General features: G+C 35.3%; 1 protein-coding gene across 2 annotated transcripts in view; it reads left to right on the forward strand.

The window, feature by feature from the left end:
* MAN1A2 (mannosidase alpha class 1A member 2) overlaps positions 1-20,316 on the forward strand; it is a 164,076-nt gene that overhangs the window by 64,202 nt on the left and 79,558 nt on the right. For both annotated transcript variants that reach the window (XM_060027860.1, XM_060027852.1), the window contains exons 4-5: positions 13,163-13,281; positions 18,640-18,720. In XM_060027860.1, coding sequence (XP_059883843.1) covers positions 13,163-13,281; positions 18,640-18,720 — 200 coding nt within the window. The remainder of the gene's footprint in view (positions 1-13,162; positions 13,282-18,639; positions 18,721-20,316) is intronic.

Below are 20,316 nucleotides of genomic sequence, written 5' to 3' on the forward strand. Positions count from 1 at the left end.
TAGGTTCTTCCTCTTCATTACTTTAAATATGTCCTGCCACTCCCTTCTGGCTTGTTGAGTTTCTGCCGAGAAATCAGCTGTTGACCTTATTGGGGTTCCCTTGTATGTTATTTGTCCTTTTTCCCTTGCTGCTTTCAATAATTTTCCATTATCTTTAATTTTTGTCAGTTTGATTACTATGTGTCACGGCATGTTTCTCTTTGGGTTTATCCTATATGGGACTCGCTGTGCTTCCTGGACTTGGGTGGCTATTTCCTTTCCCATGTTAGGGAAGTTTTCGACTATAATCTCTTCAAATATTTTCTTGGGTCCTTTCTCTCTCTCTTCTCCTTCTGGGACCCCTATAATGCAAATGTTGTTGCATTTAGTGTTGTCCCAGAGGTCTTTTAGGCTGTCTTCATTTCTTTTCATTCTTTTTTCTTTATTTTGTTACTCAGTAGTGAATTCCACCATTCTGTCTTCCAGGTCACTTATCCGTTCTTCTGCCTCAGTTATTCTGCTATTGATTCCTTCTAGTGTATTTTTCATTTTGGTTACTATATTGTTTATCTCTGTTTGTTTGTTCTTTAATTCTTCTGCGTCTTTGTTAAACATTTCTGGCATCTTCTCGATCTTTGCCTCCATTCTTTTTCCAAGGTCGTGGACTTTCTTCACTGTCATTATTCTGAATTCTTTTTCTGGAATGTTGCCTATCTCCACTTCATTTAGTTGTTTTTCTGGGATTTTATCTTGTTTCTTCGTCTGGTGCATAGCCATCTGCCTTTTTATCTTGTCTATCTTTCTATGAATGTGGTTTTTGTTCCACAGGCTGCAGGATTGTAGTTCTTCTTGCTTTTGCTTTCTGTCCTCTGGTGGATGAGGCTGTCTAAGAGGATTGTGCAAGTTTCCTGATGGGAGGGACTGGTGGTGGGTAGAGCTGGCTGTTGCTCTCTTGTTTACTTTTTCTAATTACTGTTTTCATTTTCTACCTTCATTTTAAAAGTAGGATCTAACTTTTTAGGTACTTTCTAAAACCTGAGTACTGTAGTCCCCTCTTATCTAAGGTTTTTTTTTCCCTCTGCAGTACTCAGTTACCTATAGTAAACTTTGGTGTGAAAATATTAAATGGAAAATTGCAGAAATAATTCATAAATTTTAAATTGTGTGTCTTTCTGAGTAGCGTGATGAATCTTGCACCATCCTGCTCCTTCCAGGCTAGGGTGTGAACCATCCCTTTGTCCTGCTTGTTAGTTACTTATTAGCCATGTGGATTATGAGATCAACTGTGGAGATATTGCAGTTCTTCTGTTCATGTGACCCTTATTTTACTTAATAATAGCCCCAAACCACAAGAGTAGTGATGCCAGCAAGTTGGATTTGCTAAAGAGAAGCTGTAAGTGCTTCTTTTAAGTCAGGTGTCCCCAACCCCTGGCCTGAATACCAGTACTGGTCTGTGGCCTGTTAGGGACCAGGCCGCACAGCAGGAGTGAGCGGCGGGCAAGCGAGTGAAACTTCATCTGCTGCTCCCCATTGCTCACATTACTGCCTGAACCATCCCCCCCTCACCCCCCGCTCCCCATGGAAGAATTGTCTTCCATGAAACTGGTCCCTGGTGCTAAAAAGGTTGGGGACCGCTGCTTTAAGTGAAAAGATGAAAGTTCTTGACTTAATAAGGAAAGAAAAAAAAAATTGTTTGCTGATGGATCTAAGGTAAGCACGAATGTTTTATTTGTGAAATTGTGAGGAAAGAAATACTGTGCTAGTTTTGCTGTTATACCTTAAACTGTACAAGTTATGGCCACAGTGCAATAAGTGCTTAGTTAAGATGGAGAAGGCATTAAATTTGTACAATAAGATCTTTTAAGGAAGAGAGAGAGAAAGAGACCACATTCACATGACTTTTGTTACAGTAAATTATTATAATTGTTCTGTTTTATTATTAGTTACTGTTGTTAATCTCATACTGTGCCTCATTTATAAATTAAACTTTAACATACGTGTGTGTGTATAGGAGAAAAAACGTAGTATATATAGAGTTCAGTACTATGCAGGCTTTCAAGCATCCACTGGACATCTTGGGATGAATTCCCTGTGGATGAGGGGGAACTGTTGTATTTCTGTGGAACTATAATTTGAAGCAACATGTATTTTTTGGCAAGTTTCAGTCAAGATTTAGTTATAGTTGCTTTTGAAAACACAGATGTGATAGATTTTCTATTTACATACAGATGTTTTAGTCATTTATTTGAGTATTTTGAAGCTTTTTCTGCATCGTTTTACTTTAAGCAAGGTAGGTACCAATTTGTAATCTTTTATCTTCAACACAATACCAATTCTGATACTTGTACATTTTAGAGGAGGAGAAAAAGGATGGGAAATTCCAGTAGTGCTATCTATGTATGTTAAAAAAAAAAAAAAAAGTAACATGGCCAAGGTGACTCATTCGGTAAATTGAGTGAATTATATTTTACATTCATAGTTCCAAGGGAAAAATTGACAGTGTGTGTGTCTGGATGGAGGTCTGGGGAAGAGGATTTTTTTTTGGCTGCGTTGGGTCTTCTTTGCTGTGCACAGTCTTTCTCTGGTTGGGGCGAGCAGGGGCTACTCTTTGTTGCAGTGTGTGGGCTTCTCTTGTTGTGGAGCATGGGCTCTAGGCGTGTGGGCTTCAGTAGTTGAAGTATGCGGGCTTAGTAGTTGTGGCACGCAGGCTCTAGGGTGTGTGGGCTTCAATAGTTGTGGTGCGTGGGCTTGGTAGTTAAGGCTTGTGGGCTCTAGAGCTCAGGCTCAGTAGTTGTGGTGCACAGGCTTAGCTGCTCTGTGGCATGTGGAATCTTCCCGGACCAGGGATTGAACCTGTGTCCCCTGTATTGGCAGGTGGATTCTTAACCACTGCGCCACCAGGGAAGCCCCTGGGGAAGAGCTTTGTTTAACTTGGATTTGCTCTTTCTACCTCTCTTGAGTTCAGTTCTCTTGTTAAACTTATCAGTTGAAAAGAGTAAGTTAACTTACTTAACTTTTACTTAATCCAAGGATAAGTCTTGAGAATTACCAAGTTGTTCTTTATAGTCTTCATTTCTTTCCCCCATTTTAGATGCTTCTTGATGTGATGGATATCTTTTAAATAACAGTAGGTGAAAGCAAGAAAATATTAATGGGGCAGAAAGCACATACATTAGTCATATGCAGGGCAATCATCTTTAGTAATTGTAATGCAACACCACAGTAATCCAAATAACATTTTTAAAAAATGTGACTCTGGAAGAATTTTTCTAACACTATGATTTCTCTCATAATTTGTTTGATGCTTGATTGTTTTCTGTCAAAAAAGAAAATGACTGAAAAGATCATTTCTCCTGGGTTTGAGAGATGTTGGGATGGAGGAATAATGGAAAAAAATTTTCCTTTAGGTAATCAAGGACACCAGAGATCTCATATGTGACATTTAATTTAGTGGCTATCACTTAATGAAATAGAGTTTATTTCTTCAGCAGAGGTTATAGAGTGATCTGAAGAGTTCCTGTTGCTTCGTGGATGCCACATGAGACATTAATGGACTAAAAGTCATTATATTTAGTGATTAATTAAAATTAGATCCTCTCTGCAAGTAACCATCCCTTTATATTAAACTCAGTGGTAAACTCTGAGCCCTTTTAAAAAATTGGAATATGAACATGTATCAAACATGAGTTGGATGTTAATTTTCTGCTTGGTTTTTTAAACCTTATTTCTCAGAACATCTAATGTAGTAACACTTATCAGATAGATCGTCCTAGGCAAGGTAGTAGGTAGATAATATACATTTATTTTATTTAATCATTGCAATAACTGTGTAAGGAAAGACTGTTTGCTGAATTTAAACCCAGGTAACTTCTTAAAATTTTATTCCTTATAAGTCAATATAAATCATTTCTTTTAGGGAGCAAAAGGAATGTTTCTTAAATGATGTGATTCTGTTAAAATCGTAATGAGTAAGTTTTGACTTAATTTTTTTCTTTTTAAAAATAATAGCATTTATTTTTTTAGGAAAGGTGGTTTTAAGTTGTGGCACTTTTGTCAGACTTCTTCAAAAGTGACCTTTGTAGACCACTATTTAGTTAGGTTGTTAAATGATGACCAGGGCAGTGGCAGCTTCAGATTATTGTCAGGTGAGTTATTGTCAGCTGCTCATTAGGATCATTAAGCTGATTTACTGGGTAAACAAAGTTATTTGTGAGGTCATAGAAATTAAAGGAGCTTAGAGATGGAAAGGGTGACTTTACAAAATGAGACTTTTAACTCATTAAAAGAGCAGAAGCAATATTTTGTCAGTTTTGGTCCACCATTTCTGAGGGATCATCTTGTAATGAGTAGCAATTAAGTATTTTCCAATAAAAAGTTGTACCTTTTTATTGAGTCATGAGGTCAGTTATTTGCTTTAGAGATTCTGTGATTGGGTTTCTGAATAAACTGTATTTTCCTTTAGAACAATAGTCATATACACGTTATTAGTAGCAACATCTGTAGTATTTATATAATGCATATTGTGGTGGACTGAGTCTTGTCCCCCATCAATTCACATGTTGAAGCTCTACTTTCCAATGTGACTGTATTTGGAGATAGAGCCTTTAAGAGGTAATTAAGATTGAACGAGGGGCCCTAATCAGATAGGGCTGGTACCCTTAAAAGAAGAGGAAGAAACACCCAAGTTCTCTCTCCCCCTGCACATGCACCAAGGAAAGGCCATGTGGGTATGATATAGTGAGAAGGTGGACATCTGCAAGCCAAGAGGAAGGTGCTCCTCTAAAAACTGGAAGCACGATCTTGGTCTTCAAACCTCCAGCACTGTGAGAAAATAAATTTTTGTTGTTTAAGCATCCTAGTCGTTGGTGTCTTGTTATGGCAGCCTGAGCAGACTAATAAATGTGCTATATGCCAAGGACTGATTTAAGTGATTTATGTGCACTAGGAGACAGGTACTATTATTACTGTTCCCATTTTACAGATGAGGAAACTGAAGCACAGTTAGGGTTAACTAACTTATTCAAGGTTGCACAGCTAGTAAATAATGTAGCCAGAATTTGATCACAGGCAGCTTAGTGCTAAGGTTCATGCTTCTAATTGATATTTTGTTCTGCTTCAGTAAACTTTAAAGATAGAAGAAAATTAATACCAGCACATGGGAAAAATCCATTATGACAAAATTACAGTGAAATGGTAGAAAAGTGAAAATGCAATCTGTATTATTTTCAGTAGTCAAGATTAGTTGCTTATACTTTTAGAAAAACTTTTGAGTGGTTACATTTTTTTCTCAGCCAAATAAGCTAAGTGGGAATGGATCCTTTATTGTTTATTTTGTCTTATATTTTTAGACATGTAGTTAGTTTATTAGAGGATTAATAAAAAAGAGTTTGACTCTGTTTCCTACTTGCTCTGTTCCTTTTCTGCATCTCATATTCTTGCTAGTGAGTATGATTTGAGATTTTTTTTAAAAAAAATCTGTTTTTAACCTTTTTATTTAAATAGAAGAAGTCTAAGGGAGGAGTCATAGTTCTGAGTGTCTCATTTGACCTCCCAAATCAGTATGCCTTTACAGAATCAGAATCTTAAGAGTTGGGAGGAACTTTAAAAGTCTAGTCTATTACTATAGGAACATATAGGCAGGTATTGAACTCTTAACAATATTCTAGATTATAAGGAGAACAATTTAAAATGTGTCCATTTCCTGTCTCTTAGCCTTGACTATTAAAACATTCTTTTATATGGTAACTGAAATCATATTGCTCTGACTTTTGTCTAGTTGGTCCTTGGCATCAGAGGATTCTTTATGTACAGATAACAGAAGATCCATTTCAAAATGGCTTAAACTAAAAAAGAAATTTAATCGGCTCAGTGATGTTCTAGAGTAGATCTGGTACCAGCTAAGCTTTTTTCTTTATCTCTTTCCTCTATTTTCCTCTTTGTGTTTGTATCTTCAGGCTGGCTTCATAGAGGGATGGCTGCAGCAACTTGAAGCTTCATATCTTCCTACTAACACATCTATAGAAAAGAGAACACTGTAGAGAAGAAAGCACTTGGTTTTCTCAGAAACCACCTTGTTTCTTGTTTATCTGGGTCTTGTGTCCAGCCTTGACCTGAAAGCTATACCCAGAGGGTTGGGATAGATTCCTTTGGTTTTGCCTAGTTAGGGCTCAGCCCTGGAGCTTGTGAGTGGGAAGAGGAAAATGTTGATGGACATAAGTTATCACTGGTAATAACTTTTCCAGCAGTGATTCATAGTCACAATTAATTATTTTTACTTAGATATCCTGGAGAATTGAAAGATTTTTGTAGGAATAGATTTTTTTGCATTTAAAAGAATTTTGATTTGGAACAGAATGTTACTTGATCTTACAATGCTTTTTGAAGTGCACCTTTTATTTTCAGTGTATGTGTGTATGTATAAATTCTTCTTGATATTTATAACTTGCTAATGATTTCTAATATTTTGTTGGGGATTTTGCATTCATATTTTGGGAAGGATATTGTTTTGTATTTTTCTTGAACTATTGTCTTGTTTCAGTATCAGTGTAATTTTGGCCTAATAAAATGAGTTTGGAAGTGTTCTCTGCTTTTCATTTTTCTGGAAAAGATTGTGTACTGTTGGTTTTATATTTTTCTCAAGTTTTTGATATAATTTGCCAGTGAAACCATCTGCATCTGGAGCTTCTTTTTCTGGGAGGTTTTTTTTTTTTTTTTTTTTTTGTAATACGCGGGCCTCTCACTGTTGTGGCCTCTCCCGTTGCGGAGCACAGGCTCCGGACGCGCAGGCTCAGCGGCCATGGCTCACGGGCCTAGCTGCTCCGCGGCATGTGGGATCTTCGCGGACCGGGGCACGAACCCATGTCCCCTGCATCGGCAGGCGGACTCTCAACCACTGCGCCACCAGGGAGGCCCTCTGGGAGGTTTTTAAACTACAACTTCAGTTTATTTCACATCCTCTATAAGGGCCATTCGGTTTATCTGTTTTACCTTCGGTTAGTTTTGGTAGTTGATGATTTTGAGGAATTGGTCTATTTCATCTAAGCTACTGATTTTGTGTGCATAGAGTTGTTTGGAGTATTATCTTGTTACCTTTTGAGTATCTGTGGCAGCTGTAGTTATAACCCTCTTTCATTCCTAATACTGGTAATTTTTCTTTGTTTGTCCTGCTAGAAGTTTATCAAATTTATTGATATTTTCAATAAATTTTTCTTTGTCCTGCTAGAAGTTTATCAATTTTATTGATATTTTCAAAGAAGCAACTTTTGGTTTCATTGATCTTCTGTATATTTTCTTTATGTTTTCAATTCTTTGATTTCTGCTCTTTGTTATTTCCACTCTTCTGCGTGATTTGGGTTTCTTTTGTTCTTGCTCTTCTAGTTTCTTGAAATAGAAGCCTAGATTATAGGTTCATAATCCCCTTTTCCAGTGTAAGCATTTAGTGCCATAAATTTTCTGCCAAGTGGTGCTTTAGCTGCATCTGAAAGATTTTGATGTGCTGTGTTTTCATTTTTATTCAATTCAGTATGTTTTAAAACTTCCCTTGAGTAAGTTGTTTAATTGCTAAATGCTTAGAGGTTTTTCTTTTCTCTTTCTGTGACTGATTTCTAATTTAGTTCCATTATGGTCAAAGAATATACTTTGTGCAATTATAATTCTTCTAAGTTATTTAAGGTTTACTTTTTGACCCAGAATATGGCCTGTCTTGGTGAATGTTCCATTGGTGCTTGAAAAGAATGTTTATATATGTAGTGACTGTTATTGGGTGTAGAATGTTCTGTTAATGTCAGTTAGACCTCATTGGTTTATGGGGTTGTTCAGGCTTCTTCTGTTCTTGCTGATTTTCTATCTAGTAGTTCTGTCAATTACTGAGAGAGGGGTGTTGAAGTTCCCAACTGAAATATTGGATTTCTTTCTTACTCCTTTCAATTCTGTCAGCTTTTGCTTTATATATTTTGAGGTACTCTTGTTAGGTGCTTACACATTTAGGATAATTATATCTCCTTGGTAGGACCACCAAAGCCCTAATACCCAAACCAGACAATGATATTACAATAAAAGGGAACTATCGACCAATGTTCCTCATGAACATGGACACAAAAATCTTTGACCAAATTAGATTTATCTTAGTAAATGTAATTCAGCAATATGTAAAAAGAATAATACCTCATGACCAAGTGGGGTTTATCCAAGGAATGTGTGGTTGGTTTAACATTTGGAAATTAGTCTATATAACTGAAGATATTAAGGGATGAAAAGAGGAAAATTTTATGAGCATCTCAGATGCTGAAAAAGCATTTAACAATACTCAATATCTATCCATAATAAAAACTCTCAGCAAACTTGGACTGGAAGGGAACTTTTTTAGCCTGATAAAGAGTATTAAAACACACCCACTCACCCACACACACAAGAAAATTCTAGGGAATCTACCAAACAACAATAAAAAAGTACTAGAATGAAAACAAATTTAGTAATGAGGCCATATGATACAAGTTTGATATACAAAATAAATTATATTTCTAGATACTAGCAATAAACAGTTATAAGTACAATTTTAAAATAATACCATTTGCAGTAGCATAAAAATATGAAGTACATGTGGATGAATTTAACAAACTATGTGCAAAGTCTGTACACTGAAAACTGTGATTATTGAAAGAAATTTAAAAGGACTTAAAGGAGAGAGATGCCTGTATGAGTTGGAATACTCGGTATTGTTGAGATGTTAGTTCTCTTGAAATCCATATTTAGATTTAAAGCAATCTAAGTAAAAATGACCTTTCCACATAAATTGATAGGCTGATTCTAAAATCTGTATGAAAACACAAAGTATGTACAATAATCAAAATAATTTTTAAAAAAGAACAAAGTTGAAGGATTTACACTACTTGATTCTACGATTTACTGTAAATCTTCAGTAATGAGGACAGTATGGTTTTAGCATAAAGATAGACATAGAGGTCACTGGAAAAGAATAGAAATAGAACTGCACATACATTTTTAATTGATTTTCAACAAGGGTGCTTTCAGTGGGTTATAGGTAAGTCTTTCTAATAAGTGGTGTTGGGTCAGTTACATATTCATGTAGAAAAATAAAAACCTTAACTCTTCAACATTGTATAGAAAAATGAACTTGAAATGAATCATAGATCTAAAGATAAAAACTTAAAGTATAAAACTTCCAGTAAAAAATATTTGAGGGCTTCCCTGGTGGCGCAGTGGTTGAGAGTCCTCCTGCCGATGCAGGGGACACGGGTTCATGCCCCAGTCCGGGAAGATCCCACATGCCGCGGAGCAGCTGGGCCCGTGAGCCATGGCCGCTGAGCCTGCGCGTCTGGAGCCTGTGCTCCGCAACGGGAGAGGCCACAACAGTGAGAGAGGCCCGCGTAACGCAAAAAATATATATATATATGTATATATTTGAGAAAATCTTTGTGACCTTGAGGTGAGCAAAGAATTTTTAGAATACAAAAGGAATAAACCATTAAGAAAAAAAATTGCTAAATTGGAGTTCATGAAAATAAAAAATTTCTGCTTTCCAGAAGACATTAAGGAAATGAAAAAGCAAGCCCCAGAATTGGAGAAAATATTTGTGATACATGTATAAGGATGTATTCAGAATATATAAATAATTCACCAATAATTCACCAAAGAAAGTAAATGAGTAGCCAATAAGCACATCAGTCACCAGGGAAATTAAAATTCAAACCACAATGCGAAATCCTGCATACCCAGTAGAATGAATAAAATTAAAAAGACCAACAATGTCAAATACTGAGAAGGATGATGGAACAACTAGACCTCTCATACATTGCTGCTGGGAGTATACAGTGGTACACTCTGGAGAGCAGTTTGTCAGTCTCTCATAAACACAAACCTACTATACCCCCCAGCAAGCCTGTTCCTAAATATTTCCAGGATGCTCATGAGTGAGATCAGATAATAGTTTTATTTTTCTTACTAAATTATATTTTTGCATCAGTGGTATGCAGAATTCGTTAAGTTGAATTTTAAGCTTTCTTTTCCTATGTTCTATCAAAATTTATGTCGAAGTTATCATCCTTAGAATTAAAGTAGAATTTATTCTATGAAACTTCTAGAGTGTGATACTTTTATAGTGTGTAGCTCTTTGAAAATTTCTCAATTTCCTGTTTCTTGGTCTGCTTATCTAGATTTTCTGTTTCCTTTTTCATAAGTCAAAATAATACCTATTTTCTTAGAAAATTGTCAACTCCACTCATTTTCAAATTTATTGGGACGATATGGCTAAATTAGGCTTTTTTAAAAATAGTTTTCTTAATTTCCTTTGTATCTGCCTTTTAATATACTCTCAATTCCTTTTTTTGTGTTTTTATATTCACATGACTACTTTTAAAAAGTCAGTTGGTCCTAGATTTATTGTATAGTTCTTTTCATAGAACCATCTCTTGAATTTATTATTTTGACAGTTTTCTTTATTCCTAATTCATTTATTTCGTTAGCTTTTCTGATTCTTCTACTTCGTTGCTCAAGTTTATCATTCTTTTTCTTATTTTCTTAGTAGAACATTTTCATTTGTTCTCATTAAATAGTATACAATTTTTAAGTTATGAGTTTTTCTCAGAGAACTGGTTCAGTTGACTCCTATGTTCTTGTAATAAATCTTTATTAATGCTTTATATATTCTTTTGTGTCATATTTTAATTCTTATTTGACCCAAGTGTAGTTTTAGACCCTTTAATTTTTTCCAGTTGAAACTTTGAGTTGTCTAGATAAGCACTCACAGTGATAGCCAGTAATTTCAGTTTTGCCTTTTTCTTCGTTGTACTGTTTAGCTCGTGGCACAAACCTCTTCTTGTGGAACCAACTAGAATTGGTATAAATATGTGGGTCAGGCCTTTTTCCATTTCAGAGTAGTCAGCACCTTAGAGGAGCATGCACTTACAGAGCTAAATAAATAACTAGAGAACTGAGCATAACTACCTATAAAAATTGAAATAAGAACAAAAACAGGGACTCCTAAGGATTTAAAATAAGGATGATATTGTGGACAAAATACAAAAATAAAAAGAGGTACATATTTAATTCAGATGATTATGCAAGAGATAGGGATATATGGGTGACTATCAATAGCTTGATAAAATTTTTATTATCTTAATTAAAAGCTGAGGAACAAGAAAAGAAAAGGGAAAGTATGTCTGTAATAACCCAGTTAATATCAACATGAAGGGAACTGAGTGGAGAGAAGACCAAGGGATTTATCAGAGTGTGGTGTAGTACTTGTTTTATTAGTGGGAAGATACACTTCTTGATAAGTTGAAGAAATTATTAGGAGCACATGAATAAGAAAATGTGATGTAGGTTGAGGACAGTCATTATAAGAACAAATTTGTATAGCCTTAAACCATCACAAGAAAACACTATTTATTTAGGAGAAAAAGGAACGGAATTAAAAAGGAAAGAAAAGAAGGAATACTAAATGGAAAATGTGAACCTAAGTAGCGTCGAATGCTGACTCCTAAAATATCACCAAGATAACTTGTTGATAAGACAAAGCTCAGTTTAATGCTTACCATGGTAAGGGAGATCACTACCTCACCAGAGCCATAGTAAGCCTGTCAGACGAGGAAGGACAAAGTTGAGATATATATTGAGATTTTAAGTCTTGTTTAACAAGGGCCTTTCAGTTGGAGAGTTATGGTTGATTATGGCTTGGTTATGATTGGGTAAGGATCATGATATAATAGTTTTGGATTGGTGAGTGGAGAATTTGGAGGCAAGAGGTTTAGAGCTTTAGAGTGTTAACCATCATTTGATACTTTCTGTTAAAGAGTTGATGGATCTTTCAAGAAGTTCCTGGAATCAACAATAACTTATTTTGCAGCTTCTCTCTTTCTGAGCAAGAGTTTTCTGGAAGAGTAAACTCATGTTGATGAAGACAGTGTAACAGTAAAGTCATGTTAATGTAGACAATAAGCTGTGTGGGTGATTTTCATTCTCAGAAGGTAGAAATAATAGTTGAATTCCTGGGGTTAGGGAGGACCCAGCTGCTCCATGTTATTTGTTCTTTTACTACACTACTAGATTTGTCTTGCTAGTATCTTATTCAGGATATTTGCAGTTATATTCATTAGTAGGATTGGCCTGTTCTGTTTTCTTGTGTTTACAGTATCTGTTTTTGGTATCAGTTAGGCTAGCTTTGTTGAATTAGTTCCTCCCTCCCTGAAACATTTTCTTTTAAGATCAAGATGATCTCTTTCTTGAAGATGGGTAGATCTTACTATTTTGATTTTCTCTACTCACATTTTATTTTATGACTTCTTTTTAAATATGTTCTACCTGCTTTTTGATTGTTAAGGACTATTATAGTTTATATTCCATCACGGTTATATAGCCTTGTTATACTTTTAGTATTATTTTAAGTATATTTTTTGACCTTTCTATGAATTTGTACCAAAAGAGCATGGTTCCTGGTTGTCTTATGACTTAGTTTATCATCTTGAACCACCGTCCCCATTTCTTAAATTAATCCTCTTTATTTTTTCCCCCCAATCTATCTCAGTTAAGTAGATAGATCTCATTTTCTGACCAGGAAGAAAACTAAGGAGAATTATAATTTTAGTTTTCCTTTATCTTCCTATTAGTTATCAATGTGTCATCTTTAGGAAAATGTTTTAAACAATGTATATTATCTATTCTTATGGAAAAGTGAACCATGTTGAGTATTTTTTTCATCCTTATATTTCTACTTTGATTTACTTTTTTTAAAAACAATTTATTTATTTATTTATTTATATTTTTGGCTGCATTGGGTCTTCGTTGCTGCGTGGGGCTTTCTCTAGTTGCAGTGAGCGGGGGCTACTCTTGGTTGTGGTGTGTGGGCTTCTCATTGCTGTGGCTTCTCTTGTTGCAGAGCACAGGCTCTAGGTTCATAGGTTTCAGTAGTTGTGGCACACGGGCCCAGTAGTTGTGGCTCACGGACTCTAGAGTGCAGACTCAGTAGTTGTGGCGCACGGGTTTAGTTGCTCCACGGCATGTGGAATCTTCCCAGACCAGGGCTTGAACCCGTGTCCCCTGCATTGGCAGGCGGATTTTTAACCACTGTGCCACCAGGGAAGTCCTGATTTACTTTTTAACTATAAAAAATTAAAATAGACCTTGTATGAAGGGCATCTTTTTAATGACATTTTCCCCCCATATATAGGAAGTTCACAAATGGGTGCTACTATAGTAGATGCTTTGGATACCCTTTATATTATGGGACTTCATGATGAATTCCGAGATGGGCAAAAATGGATCGAAAACAACCTTGATTTCAGCGTGGTGAGTATACAATTCATAATTTATTCCATTGACTATGAAAAGACACTGTAACACTAGTTTTGAGTGTTATACTAGCAGTTTAAGGAAATCCTAAGTCCCCCTTCTTCTTTTGCGATCGTCAGTTGTTCAATTTTTGCGTAAAATAAACACCCTTTCTCACCATTTTCCTTTTCCTTTTCTTACCCTTATCATTTAAGGTAATGTGTTGCATGTGTTAAGGCAAGAGTTAGGGAGAAAAAGCACATTGAATTAGAAACATCAGGAAACCATAAATTACTTTATAAATATTAAGTGTTTTATTATTTTTTAAAGAAATAATGATTGGCACAGTTTTTTAAAACATTTTTAAAAAAATCTATTTTATTTTTTACATTGAAGTATAGTTGATTTACAGTGTTGTGGCTTTGGCACAGTTTTGAAGCGCCTTCATAGTTAGGTACATGCTCATCCTTCCAGCATTTTGGCATAGTTGTTAAGTAGTGCTCCTTAGGTTTGAAGCCCAGCACAGTCACAATTCTAGTGATATTTGGGAAACCTACCTATAAGTAAGTGCTACTTATTCTTCCTAAACCTGTCATAAAATTGCTATCCTATTGCAATATTGTGAGGATTATTTGAAATAATCTGGTACATATTCAGTGTTCAGTAAATGTTAGCAGTTATTTTCTTCGTTACCAGTCTTCACCTAAAAGATGTGTGGACTATTTTGTCATATTCATTTTCATCTTTCATGATATTTTTACTTGCTGTTCCTTCTGACTGTAGTGAGAAGCCACTCCTTATCTGTTTTTCTCTTTGGCAAACTCTGTATCATTCAAACTCTGTATCATTAGCCTTTCCTGATGGTAATTAGACAAAAACTGATTACTTTCTTTTATATTATTTTAGCATTTTGGACATAGCTCAGAACAGTTTTTATTATCAGGTTTAGGTTTGGCTGTGAATGACAGAAAATCTAGTATAAAATAGCTTAAGCAAGATACATGTTCATTTCTCTTTCATTGCAAGTCAAGTACAAAGATAAACAGTTTAGGGCTGGTTTGGGTAGCTCCTCGATGACCAAGGACCTAGGATCCTTTGTCTTATTATTCTGTCAACTTCAGTATAAAGCTTCAACCTCATGGTACAAGATGATTCCTCAAGATAAGGTAGATAAACCTTCCAGTGGCATAAAGGAGGAAGGGGTAGAGAAAAGATATGTGACTGCTCAGAAGTTGGTTACCCCATTTTTGCTTGTGTATTATTGAGTGAATCTAACTCATGTGGCCCCACCTTACTGTAAAAGGGGATTGAGAAATACAGGGGTTTTTCCCCTGTATAGTTATGTAGCTCTTAGAGATTATGTACTTCAAGGTCATGAAGATACATTCTTGTACTTAATTCTAAGTGTTCTAAAGTTCTGCTTTTGCATTTAGGTTTTTAGTCCTTACATAGTTGAGTTTGTGGGTAGGTTAAGATAGGCAACTCTCAATGGATCCTAGCACATTTATTTCTCTACTATTTATACATGCCACATTAGTCATGTATTAGTTGTATTACTCTATTCTTTTCTACTGGCTTTTCTCTTTATCCCTACATCAATATTTTAGTAGTCTAAATATTTATTATATTCTTAACTAGTTTTATAAGAAAAGCTTAATATCTATAGCTGAATCTTGATATCTGATCTTATTCTACTAGGAAATTATCTTAGCAATTCTCAGTTCTTCTTTTAAGCTCTGGAAAAACTGTGTTGAAATTTTGATGAGGATTGCATTCAATTTATAGATTAATTTGGCGAGAATTGGCATTTGTGAATCTCAAATACTCCTGTTTGTTAATATGGCAGCTTTATTATGCCTCATAATTGGTTGGTATATCATTGTGTCAGTTGGCTCAATCAAGAACCAGAACTGTACAGTTTTTTTAATTAGAGGATTTAGTGTTTAGAATTGTTAACCAAGTAATGGGGCACTGAAAAGACAGAAAGGGAACATTGTGGTATTACAAGAGGTAGTAACTACAATAAATGGCTGCCATGCCTGGAACTGTGAGAACAATGGGGAGAGGTTGAGATCATTAAAATTTACTAGCTTGGGACTCTGTTTTTGATACCTTAGGAGTTCTTAAAAGGGGCTTCTCAGACCTGGGACTCAGACCTCTGAGGAGGGGGTACCTAGTTAGAGCTTGGTATCTCTGAAGGGCACAAGGAGGCTGATTTGGGGAATGTGTCTGTGGCAGGGGAACTGTAACCTGGAACCACCTGCCACCGCCAGGGTGAAGAACCATGGCTGGTTTGACACTGTCAGAAGCTAGAAGGAGACTGGAAGGAATAAGTTCCTTTTTCTTCCTTCAGCTTTGTATGACCTTTGTAGAACCTTCTGTCATCAGCAGGGCTTATAAGGAAGCCAGATGCATTTGAATAGTTCTAGTTTCAGTATACTGAAGTAGAGTGTAGAAGGATGGATTTGAAGCTGAGAAAAAATAGCTTAATAATCAGCACAGTCATTTTCCATTCTTTCACTTTTACCCTTTCTGTGTCATATGTTTTAGCTCTATATTTTACATATAGTGCGTATTTAGATTTTGTTATTTTTATCCAGTCTTGGAGTCTTTTAACTGTTAAGCTTGAAATATTTACATTTAGTATAACATATTTTTAGAGTTGAATCTTCAATCATTGTTTTGCTACCTATATCATTATTATACTTCTCATTTGCCTTTATTTTCTGTCTATCTTATTTGGATTAAATTACTTCATGTCTCTTTTTCCCTCTACTAGTTTGACTTTATACTTTCCATTTCCATTCATTTTGGGGTTACCCTTAAAATTTTAATAGGTATACTTACCAAAGTTTAAAATTAATCATTTTCTCTATCCTTCTTCTGAAAAACATAAGGATCTTAGAATGCTTTAATTTAGCTCATCTCCCTCTTGTCTTATGTGTAATTGTTGTCTAGTTGGTCCCAACTTGTAGTTGAAACTTCCAAATTAAGTAATGAATAAATAAATAAATGTATTTATTGAGTGCCTTCTCTGTGACAGACACTGTTCTAAATCTGTGGATACAGGGATTAACAAAACAGAGTCTTATCTCTAGTTTATACTAGTTTCTATTCTAGTTTGAGGAGAAAAGCAGTAAATACATATTCAAGATATATTGAATATAGCATGTCAGATAGTGATAAGTGCTTACTCTTAAGGAAGAGTAAGTAGGATTGGAGTAAGTGGTGGTGAGAGGTTGCTATTTTATATCCATTGGCTATTGAAGGTGACGTTTCTGAGAAGAGACCCAAGGGAAGCCATGTGGATATGAGAGATCCAAGCTTTCTCCTAATAGATATTATAGCTGAGTATAGAATTAGAGGTTGATGACTATTTTCTCTTAACCTTTTAAAGATACAGTTCTATTGTCTTCCTGTTTCTGTTATGCTATTGAAAAGTAGGCTATCAGTTTAATATTCAAAAGGTAATCTGTCTTTTTTCCCCTTGTTTTAACATTTTCTTTTTTTTGCTTTGTTGTTCTGTAATTCCATTACCATTCTGTATTTAGACTATTCCTTAAAGGACTCATGTTTTATCAGTCTGAGGACTTTTGTTTTCATCAATTTAGAAAGATTCTCAGTCATTTCTCCTGTGAATAATGCCTCTCCCTCAGTCTCTCCCTTCTCTCCCTCTAGAAACTTTTCTTATCTTCTGTCTCCTGTGAGGGAAGGTATGAATTTTACAAATGAGAATTATATAATATTCAGATGATGATAAGTGTTAATTGGGGAAATAGTACAGAGTAAGGAATATTAGTGATGAGGGGTTACTTCACAATTTTATATTGTGTGGTCAGAAAAACTTTCTAAGTGAAATTTGCTCAGAGATCTGCAGGTAAAGTATAAAGACTGACACAGAAGTGAGTTTGACAGTTCTCAAACAGCAGGTAGACCCACTGGGTAATAAAAAAGTGAGTCAGAGGGACATTGGTAGGAGATGATGTCAGAGAGGTTGTGGGGAATCAGATTATGTTGGGTCTAGTAAGTCATTTTACTGAGTGTAACCAGAAGTCATTGTAAGGTTTTGCACAGAGTAGTAACCTATGCTAACTTTAGATTTAAAAGGTTCACCACTGTAACTATATGGTGCTGAATAAGTAGAGTGCTGAGAAGAGGGTAGGGATGGTATTATTGTTCTAGGGAGTGGAGAGAGGCCCTCTCTCCCTCTTTTCCTTCCTCTGTATATTTAGTGAATGTCTACTATGTACCCTGCAGTATGCTATATATTGGGAATATATGAAGTAGTATAAACCACTTTGCTTTTGAGGATGGGGTAGGATAACAGTTATGTTATTAAAAAATTACATTATATTGTGAAAATTCTATATTAGAGAATTATGCTTGTGTTAGCAAATGATGTCTTCTGCCTATGAATGTTGGAAAGACTTCAGGGTAATATATATTTCCTTTTAATTTTTACTTAAAAATTAATTATGAATGTTATTTTTCTGTTAGTCAGTTTTGTATATTCTGTGGATTCTTTGGTTATTTTCTTTGCCACTTCTAATTTCTTTCCATGCATTAGAATCTTCTTCAGCAATATCTTTATCCATATCTAAATACAAACCTATAGACTCTATGTGGTAGGGTTATTAATACTGCTATACTTGTGGCAAATTTCGTTCCGTTTGTCATTTGCCTTTTAATTTTGTTCATGATTTTTTTTCTTATAGGTAATTTTCATTATGGGGAAATTCAAGTCCTTCTATCATCATTTGTTATCAATGCTATTGATTTTATGCTTACAAAGTACCTGCTTTCTCAAGGGAGTATAGATATATTGTCACATTTTTTCTACTTTTTTATTTCAGTTATTACCTAGGAGTCAGTTTTTTCAACATTATTAATTGAAAAATCTATCATCTTGCCATTATTTTTTGGTACCTGCTTTAATGTTGATTAAGTTACATATACTAGAAAAACATTTAAAATTCATGAGGAGAGAGAGAAGTAAAAATGGACGTTATAGTGTAGTGATTAGAACAGAAAGGGACCCGTAGAGAGAACACTTCCAAAATTCAAGAAGTAGAGGCTTTCATGAGGGAGAATAGTCAATAGCATCAAATATCTTGATAATTTCACAATAATATGTAAGGCACATGAAAATGGCCCATTGGTTATGGCAATTAGGAAGCTGTGCTGACAGCAGTAGAGGAGTTTCAGTAACATTAACAAATGGGAGGTGAGATTGCAGTTGCGTGAGAAACGAAGACATAGAAAGTGGAAAAAACCACTCTCCCCAGCATGTTTGTGAGAAACATATGAAGGATTGAAGATATTTTGAAACCTTTACAGCTTTATGTATATGTGAATATTTTCAATATGTTTTCACAGAATTCAGAGGTGTCTGTGTTTGAAGTCAACATTCGATTTATTGGAGGCCTACTTGCAGCATATTACCTTTCAGGAGAGGAGGTGAGCAAAATCAAGTGATACGTTGTTTGGGGGGAAAGATTGTGAATGGAATTTAGTAAAATGAAAGATTTCATGTCGTCTTTTTATTTTTTTTATGAATTTATTTATTTTATTTATTTTTATTTTTGGCTGTGTTGGGTCTTCGTTGCTGCGCACAGGCTTTCTCTAGTTGCATTGAGCAGGGGCTCCTCTTCGCTGCTGTGCGCGGGCCCCCCATTGTGGTGGCTTCTCTTGTTGCGGAGCATGGGCTCTAGGCGTGCGGGCTTCAGTAGTTGCAGCACTTGGGCTCAGTAGTTGTGACTTGCGAGCTCTAGAGCGCAGGCTCAGTAGCTGTGGCGCACAGGCTTAGTTGCTCCGTGGCATGTGGGATCTTCCCGGACAAGGGCTCGAACCCGTGTCCCCTGCATTGGCAGGCGGATTCTTAACCACTGTGCCACCAGGGAAGCCCCATGTTGTCTTTTTAAATTGTCCAGTATTGGACTAATCTACAGGTTTGCTGAAATAACTAGATCTTCAGGTAGAGCTCTGTTTCTTGGGAATAATGATTTTTCCATTTTGAGAATCTCAGTGAAACAAATTCATCACAGATCCTAGCACTATATATACTATGTCTCCTCTGTAAGAGTTATCCTTCTCCAGGATTTACCATTGCAATTAATTACATGGTTGAAACAAAAGTAGAAAATATATTAATAAGATTAGAATTAAGGAATGAATCAGTAAGAATGAATATGGATCCTCCTAAGTCCAAAAATTAATTAATATAACTGCCTATTTAGAAATTGAGTGCAATTTATTGCTGTAAATTAAAACAAAACAAAACAACAGCTCTGAATTCTCCTTTATGGAAGTCTTGGTGTAATACACACAGGCACACTTGAGACTTACCGGTGATGGGGAAGTGGGTGTAGGAAATTGCTTTTTACTACTCAGATGGGTTAAAGAGTGGGCTTGGAGAGTGCGAGAAAGAGAAGCTAAAGGAAGAGGTCATAGTCATTTCTGTTTTGTTTTCTGAGAAACTCCTTGGCACATAGATTTACTTGATTTGTTGGCCTAAATGATTGTAAGATAGCTTTGTAAATTTAAGAAAACTCACTTTTTATTATATGTATTGTAAAGATGGATTTTTATATTGTCTTCAGTTTTTATTTTTTGTGTTTAACTTTAAAGTGGTCATTTTTAGGATTGTTTTTCCCCTTATGGCTTCTAGATTTTGGTCTTTAGAAAGCCTTCCCTATGGCTGTATCATTATAAAACAAATATTTCTACTTTTCTTCTGGATTTTTATGATTTTATATGCTTATATTTAATTATTTCATCTATCTTTGTGTGCTTTTGTGTGTAAAGAGTGAGATACCCATGTACAACTTTTTCTGTAGAAGAAATATGTTTGAAGATGATGGTATTTAATATATAGTATTAGATAAATAACATTTATCTTAATATATGATTTTACTGTCAGCCTTTACTATGTAATTTGATTATACCTCCAAACTATGTTTCAATTGTCAGAACACTTCAGTTCCCATTTAATAAAATAAAAGGTTTATACTCTGGCAAAGAGGTTTTCAAACTTCAGTGTGTTTCAGGGTCACA

The sequence above is a fragment of the Delphinus delphis genome, chromosome 1, assembly GCF_949987515.2.
Source record: "Delphinus delphis chromosome 1, mDelDel1.2, whole genome shotgun sequence".
NCBI classification, from domain to species: domain Eukaryota; kingdom Metazoa; phylum Chordata; class Mammalia; order Artiodactyla; family Delphinidae; genus Delphinus; species Delphinus delphis.